At 42.0% G+C, this 10,896-nt stretch overlaps 1 protein-coding gene across 1 annotated transcript in view; it reads right to left on the reverse strand.

Annotated features, from left to right (window-relative positions):
• GPR161 (G protein-coupled receptor 161) overlaps positions 1-9,288 on the reverse strand; it is a 28,633-nt gene extending 19,345 nt beyond the window's left edge. Inside the window, exon 1 of the mRNA XM_006887404.1 lies at positions 8,874-9,288. Within this exon, the coding sequence (XP_006887466.1) occupies positions 8,874-9,247 (374 nt within the window). The 5' untranslated portion in view covers positions 9,248-9,288. The remainder of the gene's footprint in view (positions 1-8,873) is intronic.
• Between the last annotated feature and the right edge of the window lie 1,608 nt (positions 9,289-10,896).

Raw genomic sequence — 10,896 nt, forward strand, 5'->3', positions numbered from 1 at the left:
TTCCCCGCCATCCGAATGTCTGTTTTAATTGTCCAATTGCCACAGTGCTTGTCAAAGTCAGTTCTGATTAATCTCCTTTGTCAGTGTGTCCTTTGCCATTCCCTATCACTCCTCCCTGAGAGAGACTTCACCCTGATTCATAACGAAAAGGGGATGGCGTATTCTCTTAGCTACTTCCTGCTGAAAAGGGATGCTGTGGGTTTCAGGGTGAAGATCTTCTCTCACTACTCTAAAGGGCCCCTTTGGCAGTAGGAAACACATAGATTATTATGGAGATTGATTTTGGAATTTAGATGCACTGTTATTAATTGTGCTTAGCCGTACATGTTCACATCCCTGAAGATGTATCATGGGGGGGTTGCAACCTAGAAGACACAAATTTAACTAACAAGTTATAAGTACATGAGTCAAAAATTATGGAAAAGTAAAAGAAAAGATTCTTTCATTGTTTTACAAACCCTCCCCCAGGTCCCCTCCACCATGTAGCCATAGCTCTAGACTCCTGTGATGACAGAAATACCTAGTCACATATCTCTTTAACACAGTTTTTTCCCTCCTCTGTTTCAGTGCAGTATACATTATTGAACACATCTTACTCAGTCTCTCCCCAACCCTGAGGTTAGTCCCATTCTACAACAGTGGCATCATGTAATATTTGTCCTTTTGTGACTGGGATATTTCACTCAGCATAATGTTCTCCAGAGTCAACCATTTTGAATAATATTGCATGAGTTCCTTGTTTTTTAATGCAGCATAGTATTCCATTGTGCGAATATACCACAGCTTCTCTAGCCATTCGTTTGTTGATGGGCACTTAGGTTGTTTCCAACTCCTTGCTATTGTGAACAAAGCTGCAGTAAACATGGGTGTGCATATATCTGCTTGGATGTCAGCTATGGTCTCTTCAGGGTATATTCCCAGTAGTGGAATTGCTGGGTCAAATGGTATCTCTATTTGCAACTTTTTGAGAAAGCGCCATACTGCTTTCCACAGGGGTTGCACCATTTTACACTCCCACCAACAGTATCAGGGTTCCAGTTTCTCCACAACCTCGCCAGTAAGTAAGAATTTGAGTTCTGCTCCATGTGTCTCTCTCATTCCACTCTGTACCGTCCACTGGAGCATCCATCAGAACGGCGAGCGGCAGCAGGGCTCCATCTAATTCTTCCTGTCTCGGGGTAGATAAGGTTGTGTCCCATGTAGACTTGTTTCTCTGTGATCTTCGTTATCTTCTTACTGGAATAAAGACCCTTTGTTTTTTCTTAGACAGCAGTGCACAAGCTTTAAAGATCCCCAAATGCTATTTACTTTTCTCACATGGAGTTCATCACTTTTGTGAACTATATGCTATACCCCCTGACTGAGTGGTTTCATAAGACTATGGTCCTAAGCTTTTTAAACTCAGAAAGCCAATCTTGGAAGGTGTTTGGTTATATCTGAAGAGTCTCTGTATGTGTCTTCAATGAACATATATATCTGCACAAATACATTTGTGTTTAATAGATATTTTTGTCTGTCCTCACCCATGCACACACCTGCATCATAGTAGTTACACCATTTTACATTCTCAGAGCAATGGATAAGGCTTCAGTTCCTTCCAGATCTTTGCCACCATTTGTCATTATTTGTTTTTTCATCAATGCCATTTTCACCAGGGTATCGCTGCGGTTTTCATTTGTATCTTTTTAAACTGTTAATGAGGGAGCTCTGGTGGTACAGCCATAGGGAGTTGTGCGGCTAATTCAAAGGTGGAGCCTTGGGGACAATATGAATCCACCAGAGGATCCACAGAAAAAGATGAGCAATCTCCTTCCATGCCCTTCACAGCCTGCAAAACCCCACAAAAGGTCACCTATTGGCTCCCACTTTACAGCAAGGAGTGAGTGAGTGAGTAGTGAACGACAGTATCTTTTCATATGCTGTTGACTGCTTGGCTGTCCTTTCTGGTGAAGGTTCTGTTCATCTTCTTTGCTCATTTTATGACTGGATTTTTTTGTCATTTTGTTGTTGCCATTCTTCTACAGATTTTAGAGATTAAACCCTTATTGTGGTTGTGTGCTATCAAGTTGGAATCAATTCTCCAGCAGGTTTTCAGAGGCAGTGAATCACAGAAGAGGAGCTTGTTCAGTCTTCTCCTGTGGAGCACCTGGTGGATTTGAACCACGTGCCTTCAGGATTGCAGCGCAGCTTCGTAGGCAAGTCATTTCCTAAGATTCTCCTCCCGGACTGTAAGTGGTCTGGTTTACACTTTTGATAAAATCTCCTCTATTTTATGAAGTCTAATTTATATTTTTACAATAATCTTGTATTTGTTATGGTATTTTATTTTTACAAAAAGATTATTAGATCCTCTAAGTTTCTCCCAAAATATGTATCGATTTAATGTTAACATTTAGGTCTTTCATCCTGTTTAAATGAGTCTTTGGTACATGATGTGAAAGATGGAGAAAAGTGCAACAATGAATGAATAGAAAGCCGAAATCTCTGTAAATTTTCATTAAAATTAATAATAATAAGTAATAATGTTATTTTTAAAAAGATGGATTCTACTTCCTTTTCTTGCAAGTGAATATCCAGTTTTGACAGCATCTTTATTAAAAAGACTATTTTTGCCCCAAGTGAACGGACTTTGACCCCTTGTTGAAACCTACTTGTCTGTGGACAGCTTAGGCGTTCTGGTGGTCTAGTGGTTAAGGATCTGCTCTGCAAAGTGAGGCAATCCAAATCCACCAAATGCTCTGAGGGAGAGAGACGGGCAATCTCCTCCTGTGCAATTCATAGGCTCTGAGAACTCACTGGACACTTTAGCCAGTTCTGAGCACATAACAACAACAATAACAACAGGGAATAGCTTAGTTTAATTATGAGTTTTCTATTTTATCCCATTGGTCTATCACTGAAGCAATACCAGTTGGCCTTTTTGTGTGTTGGAGTTTTCTGTATTCTTTTTAATGACAAGTGCTGTATAGTATTCTTTCATATAGAGGCATGTGAGATTTCACGCTTTGTCCTTTTCATCAGCAATAACTTGGTTAGTCAGTGTTTCTTCTCTTTCCATAAAAGCTGCTCATTAGTTTTTCTGGTTTAGTAAAGAATGCTGTTGGGATTTGTACTGGGATTGCACAGATTACTTTTCGTAGAACTGACTGACTCTGTAAAAAGAATTGCTGGAAAAGTTCAATATCAGCAACCAAAGCCAGGCCAGGTACTGACTGAAACAGACCATCAATTAATTACTCATGCGCAAGTTCAAACTGAAGTTTAAGAAAATTAAAGTAAGTCCATGAGAGCCAAAATACGACCTTGAGTCTATTCCATCTGAATTTAAAAAGCACCTCAAGAACACGTTAGAGGCACCGAACATTAAGGGCCAAAAACCAGGTGAATTGTGAAATGACACTGAAGATATTCAAGCAGAAAGCGAAAGGTCATTACAAAGGCAAAGGTGAAAGGAAAGACCAAAATGGATGTCAGAAAGACTCTGACTATTGCATTAGAGCATCAAGAAGACAAAAACAATCCTTCCTCCATCATTCATGAGGTTGCCCACTGGCTCAGTGGTAAGGACCTTTATCTTCTTGATGTTAAGATGCAAGCCATATTGCAAGCTGTAGTCTTTGATCTTCTACAACAAGTGCTTCTGTCAGGTCCAACTGGCTTATGATTTTACTCTCGTACTCCTTATTGTTAGATATTCTATTTAGATGTTCTGCCTATAATATAAAATGGTATGTTAAAGTCCCTACTCTTGTTATTGACGTTGTTGATTTCCTTCGAGTCGAGCATAACTCATAGCGACCCTATGAACAAAAGGCCTGAAGCCCCTCTACAACTATCGACATGTATCAAAGTTCATAGCGTTTCCAGAGGCATGTTGTTTAGGAAGTGGATGCCACTCCTGCTTCCAAGAGTTTTCTATTTCTTACCAGTATTTGTTTGGTGTGTTCGGTGCCCAGGTATTGAACTCAAACTCTCTGCCGTAGCATTAGTTCCAATTCGCAGAGACACTCTATTGAGTTTTTAAAGGTGTAAATCACACAGAGAGGAGACTTCCCATCTTTCTCCCATGGAGTCACTGGTGGATTCAAATCACTGGGGTTGCAGCCTTTTCATTAGCAGTACGAGACCCTACGAATGGGGCCACCAGAGCTCCTTTGATGGGTATGTAATTAGAACTATTGTCTCCTTGTTGGTTTGGCCCTCTTATGATTATGGGGTGAGGGTTAGCTGATCAGACTGTGATGTAAGCAGCAGGGCTGGACTTTCTTGAAGCAAAGGCAGAGGCTTCTCTTTGTCTTTCACGGGTGCCCCTGCAGAAGCTCCAGCTGGGTCAGACACTGCACAGTGCAGCACGTGCCTTGAGCAGCTGTTCTATCACATTCTGTCTTGCTGCCCCCACTGTATTCTCACAGAGTCTTACACATGCTGGCATCATGTATATATCATCTGGTCCTAAATTACTTGATCACACATCTACTTCCTCTAAACTATTAATTTCTTGGCACTGTTAATCATCTCAGTCAGCTTTGTGTTCCCAGCACCAACCACAGTGCCAGGCACACATTAGGTGTTCAAGAACTCTACCGACTGAACAAACGGAGGCCACTGCTTCCAGTAGAAAGGTCTTTTCAGTCTCTTCCATCTCCGCATGATCCCACTCATTGTTTCAGGAACTAGGTCAAATGCCATCTCTTCCCCGGAGTGGTGAGTGGTGGGGCTGCCTGGCTGTCCTTTCTGCTTTGTTTCACCATCGGCGCTCGCAGGTCAGTCTCTACCCACAAGCTGTCAACTCTTGATGGCAGAGTCTCTGTCCTACTCATGCGTATATGCTACCTCCACAAATTAGCACAGAGCCTGGCACAGAGCAGACATTCAACAAATCTCTCCCAGTGAGGGACTAAGTCAATAAAAGAGAGAAACTCTCCTCAGGATGGCTCTTTTTTAATGGCATGATTTGAGGATTGGTCATGCTTGCCGGTGAAAACCTCACCCTGGTTCATCTAGACCTCAGAACCAAATAAGCAATTTTCAGCTTCCCAGAGACACCACTGCAGATAGTTTTTGACTATTTACCAAAAGCCCATCTATAGAGAGTGTTGGGCAAGGCACTGCAGGGTCAGTCTCCATCCCTGCTCCTCTGGTGTTCACCCATGACATGCGCCTGAAGGCAGAGCCCCTGCAATTGCTCTTTTAGAAATCAAAATATGTTGTAAAAATCACAAAGTAGTAAGAAGTAAGAAGCTCTGATAGCTTATTGAGTAAGGAATGATGCTGCCAACTTAAAGGCAGGTGGTTTAAATCCACTAGCCACTCCAAAGGAGACAGACTGGCAGCCTCTTCTCATGGGATTTACAGCCTCAGAAAAATCTGCTGGAGGGTCAGCTATGAATTGGTTCCAAATCAACTACAACAACAAAAGAGTAGTGAGAGCCTGTTCCTCCTCACAGCAAACAAACTTGCAACTTTAAAAGAAAACAAAACACAACACAACAAAAAAATACCACAACAAACATTATAAAACCAATCTTAACAAGAAGCTGAGAAAGAACTGCTGAGGTAAAGATCTGTACATCTTCCTAAAGGGTAAGTTGCCTTTTCTGCATCAAGAGTTTAGAAAGTGAGTTTACTGTACTGAAAACACAGCAATTCTGCAAACATAAATGTTCCTGAAAGTGCTGTGTATAACAGCAGGCTATCTGTAACTACCTAAATAGCCAATAATAAGGGACCATAAAATTAAATTACAGTGCACTCACAGGATAAAATACCATTAAAAATTACATTCTCAAAGAATATCTGCAGAAGAGACAAAAATGCTTATGATCACTTATGAAGACAGAAAAGCAGGTCAGAAAGTCATAAGTACCATAAAACTGGCTGCTGTCAAGTCAGATTTGGTGAACAGCAACTCTACAGGACAGAGGAGAATCACCCCATCAAGTTAGAAGCCGAGCACTTAACCTCTGCATCACCACAGCTCCTGATATGTGTCACGTCGCTGTTGCTGTTAGATGCTGTCAAGTCAAAAACAACTCAGAGTGACCCTATAAAGAACAGATAAAAATACTTCTCTATCATAGGCCATCTTCACAATCACCACCAGGCTGAATGAAGCCCATTGTTGCGGTTATTGTATCAATCTATCTCCCTGAGGGTCTTTTTTAAAAAACAACCACCACCAAACTATTGCCACTGAGGGGATTCTGACTCATAGCAACCTTCCACTGGGTTTCTAAGATTGTAAATTTTCGTGAGAGGAGACTGCCCATCTTTCTGCTGTGGAGCGGCTGGTGGATTCAAACTGCTGTTCTTTGGATTAACAGTGCAACATGTAACGTACTGTACCACCAGGGCTCCTTATGTCATCACTCACTCACTCATTGCCATTGAGTGAATTCCAACACACTGTAACCCTCCATCAGGTTTCTGAGGATATAAATCCTAATGGGAAGAGAATACCTATGGAGCAGCTGGCAGACTTGAACCACTAGAGACACACAGCCTTTTCAATAGTAGCACAAAATACTACATATTGTCAAAGATCCTGTCTCATAAGACTGCTTTAAAAAATTTACTGTATACAGATTTTAAAACAGTGAAAATATCCATGAACTACTTCCTCCTTTGTTGTGAGGTCAGAAGAAACATGATATCCAGCTACCAATATTTAATGTTTTGATCAAGGATCCAATAGTCAGCTATTGATCAAAAAGGAGGGTAAATGTAGAACAGAACTTCAAATTGCTTTTGGAAGCCAGACTTACTAGATATATAGAGAATGGAAGAACCTCTTAGTCTGTTCCTGGAAATAATTATTAAGCCAAGAACTGAAAGTGTCCAATGAAGAAATCTTTAAGCCAAACAGCTTAACTCATCTAATACAATGTTTCTCTGAGTACTATACTCTTTTAAAGATTTATCTACATGAACTGAAGTGGACAACTCACTCACTCATTGCTGCCAAGTCAGAACTGACTTACAGCTGACCTTCTAGTGGCTTTTTGGGAGGCTATAAATTGTATGGAAGAAAACTGCCCATCTATTTCCCTCAAAGCAGCTGGTGGATTCAACTCATCTGAGGTGCTATGGGAATAACAGGACAACTCAACATTGACTGTGCTACCAGAGCCCCCTGAAGTGGACAACAGAAACGAAAACACAGAGAATTTAAAGGGAAAATTCTGCACAGAACGGTTGTAAAGCACATAGGAAGACATAGCATGGTTACTCAGTGTGAGGTATGTAACGATTGCGAGTGGTGTAGTGTATAATTTCACAAAAAAGAAAAAGTTAATAAAAATTCATTCTGGAGAAACGTTAACAGTGATTGCTACTAATTGGTGGGATTATGGATATTGCTTTTTTATTAGAAAAGACATTCTAAGAAACTTACTGATCAATTTTGACTAATGGTGCTAATTCATTCTATGATTACCCCATAGGCACAGAGTCAACAGGGTCCCAACAGCAGGCTGGACTCTATCAATGAGGAACACGGGAGCACATCTCCTGAAGCTCCCCACTGAGGCTCCAGATAGACCATCCAACTACTCTGGTGCCTGAAAACCTGATGGCCTCAAAGGCACCCAGACTCTTGTGTCACCCAGTGAAAACATTCCTGTCAGTCTGGTCTGTGTTTTTCCTGACTCTTCTACTATCTTCCTTTCCAATTTCTGGTAAATCAAAGAACTTGGACCTACCTTCCCTGCCATCATGAAGCCCAACCGTGCCATCAACAGAATTTTAATAATAATAATTTTAGTAAGTGTAAGGGTTGGACACTTCCTGCCAGAGCCCCATAAGACATGCATAGCTATCTCTGACAGAAAGTGCAGTGCCTGAAAGGACCTGCTGGGTGTAACTGCGGGACACCAGCAGGGCCATTTTAAAAAAAAATTTTTTTAATTATTATTTTATGATTTCATGTGTGTGTGTGTGTGTGTGTGTGCGTGTACCATCAAATCGGATCTGACTGGTACAGGAGTAGAGTGTCCCTCCTTCTCCAGCAGAGCACCTGGTGGATTTGAACCATGTGCCTCTGGGATTGCAGTGCAGCTTCTTGCCACTAGGACACCAGAGCTCCCCTTGCAGTGACATTTTTGACTGAGTGAACCAACTACGCCAAGAGGAGAAACAACCATATTTTTAAAAACAGTTTCTCCCAAGTCCTTATCTCTAGTTTTTCTTCCTTCTACTAGCTCCTCCATCAGATCTGAACTGAATCACGTTTTCAATGCCCCTTTCCTGTAGCAGAGGAAGGGTATTTCCTATCTGGGCTCTGCAGTCAAGCTCGAGCCAAAAGCAGGTAGCATGCTGGGAAAGAGCATGCAACAAAGAGAGAAGGCCAGGACGATTCATCTATCTCAACTTCTACTACTTCTGCTCATCCATAAACTGAGAATCAGAGATTTCTAGAACTAAGTGTGCTCTCTCTCTCTCTAAAGCAATGGAATCTCTTTTTTAGAAAATAAAATTATAGGCAATATCACCATTAGCAGTTTCCATGGAAATTAATTTCAACATGGCAGACCCAGATGTGTCAGCGTAGAACTGCCCTCCACAGAATTTCAAATGGCTGATTATTTCAGAACTAGACCTGACAGGCCTTTCTGTGAGGCATCTCTCTCCTGAACTGTCAACCTTACGTGTGACTATTTGCAACAAACAAGGATTTCAAAGATCAGATAAAATCTGAAGTGCTCTGGTTAAGGGGACAACAGAGATAGGACCCCACTCTCTCATTCTCCCCCACAGCAAAGACCCCTGAACACTCTCCCAAGAATCTAAGGAAGTCACTGGACTGCACATTCTCTGAGGTTTAACCCTGTGCTCTCTCTCCTTACCCCTTTGCTCTGAGTCTGAGGCATACTTACCGGTCAATAGCAATGACCCCAAGGGTGAGCATGCTGGCCGAGCTGATGAGCAGGTAGAGAAGGGCGGAGAAGTTGCACCACACCACGCCGAAGATCCATTCCCTCCGAATGGAGCTGGTCACCACGAAAGGCAGCACCAACACGGACAGCAGGAAGTTAGACAGAGTCAGGCTGAACACAAACTTGTTGCTGAGGGTGAGGAGGTAAGACTTCTTGTATAAGGTGACCACGATGACCAGGTTGCCCAGGCAGACGAAAATGGTAATGACGATGATGGCAATGAACTCGGTGACCAGGACGCCTCCTTCATCGTCTGCCACTACAGTGAGGTTCCTCAGCTCCTTCGTGTGGGTCAGAGTGGAGTTGAGGCTCATGGTCAGTGAGTCTCGGTGTGGAATGGGCAGAGCATGCTGGACAACTGAAAAAAACAAGGCAAGACCAGGAGAAGAGACATCAGATCATAGCATCTCTACCTCTCCCTAAGCATCGCATCTCTCTAAGGCTGGCAGGGCTTGGGTAGTATGTTCCAAGTCACATGGTTAGGCCAGTGACACAGCCAAGCTTCCCTACCCAGGCTCCAGGCTGCCACCAACTCTTTACAAAGCAGTGTCCCCTTGAACAATTTGCTCCTTCTGTCTAAACCACATTATGCTTTTTCCTGATACTTATTGTTGTTGTTGTGTACCACAGAGTCGGAACCGACCCATAGCTGACCCTCCAGCAGGTTTTCAGAGGCAAATAATCGCACAGGAGGAAACTGTCCATTCTTCTCTTGCTGAGCAGCTGGTGGCCTCAAACTGTGCCACTAGGCCACCAGAGCTCCCTTTTCCTGATACTTCTTGTTGTTATGTGCCATCAAGTCCCTGAATGTGTTTAAGACTCACTGGTAGTGCTGTGCCAGTTCAAAACTCCACTGACAGGATCCACTTATAGAAATTCTGATTGCAAGGGGAGCTCTGGTGGCCTAGTGGCAAGGACCTGCAACTACAATCCCAGAGGTGCATGGTTCGAATCCACCAGATGCTCTGCCAGGGAAGGAGGGACAATTTCCTCCTGTACCAGTCAGATCTGATTTGACGGTACACTCACAAAAAAAAAAATAAATAAATAAATAAATTTTAAAAAAAAAAGAAATTCTGATTGCAGAGAATAGAGAGACAGTCCAGGAAGCTATTTTAAACTGACAATTCATATCAACTTCTGCAGTCTGGAATTGATCAAACACCCAATCAAGATGTATTCTTAAAACAACTGGTGCTTGGATTTGCAAAGCTGGAAACAAAGAAGTAAAACCAAACCAAATTCATGCCATGGGTTAGTTCTGATTCAGAGACCTTCTGTTACGCTTCCAAGGCTGTAAAGAGTAATGGGAAGAGACTGATCATCTTTCTCCTGCTGAGTCACTAGTGGATTTAAAATACTGAAGATACAATGTCCACTGGTTAGTAGCAGAACACACAAAGAATATGCCATCAGAGCTCCTTGAAGGATTCAAACTCAAACTCATTGCCAAAGAGTTAAAACTCATGGGTTTCGGAGGCTATAAAGTGCATGGTAGGAGACTGCCCATCTTTCTTTCATAAAGCCACTGGTGGATCTGAACTGCCAGAGAAGTATGGCCCTTGTGTTAGTGGATCAACTACTTATAGATCCAGAATACAACAGTCCCAGACAAAACTACTTACAGATCCAACTAACTACAGCACCAGATCTCCCATCACACCTAACAGAACAGAATTGTCAAAATGAAAATCTTAAGCTCAGTATTATCAGTTGAAACAAAACCAGGGACCAACTATGGAAAAGATCATTAAGTGCTCATATGCAAGTTCAAGTTGAAAAGAAAATTAAAACAAGACTATGAGAGTCAAAATACAACCTTGATACATTAAATATTCCATCAGAATTTAGAGACCATCTTATGAATAGATTTGATACACAGAACACTAATAACCAAAGACCAGATGAGTTACATAATGACATCAATAATATCCTACTGGAAGAAAGGGAGGAGGGGAGAGAA

This window comes from Elephantulus edwardii, unplaced genomic scaffold (assembly GCF_000299155.1).
Source record: "Elephantulus edwardii isolate Elephantulus edwardi_28Jun2011 unplaced genomic scaffold, EleEdw1.0 scaffold00057, whole genome shotgun sequence".
In the NCBI taxonomy this organism is placed as follows: domain Eukaryota; kingdom Metazoa; phylum Chordata; class Mammalia; order Macroscelidea; family Macroscelididae; genus Elephantulus; species Elephantulus edwardii.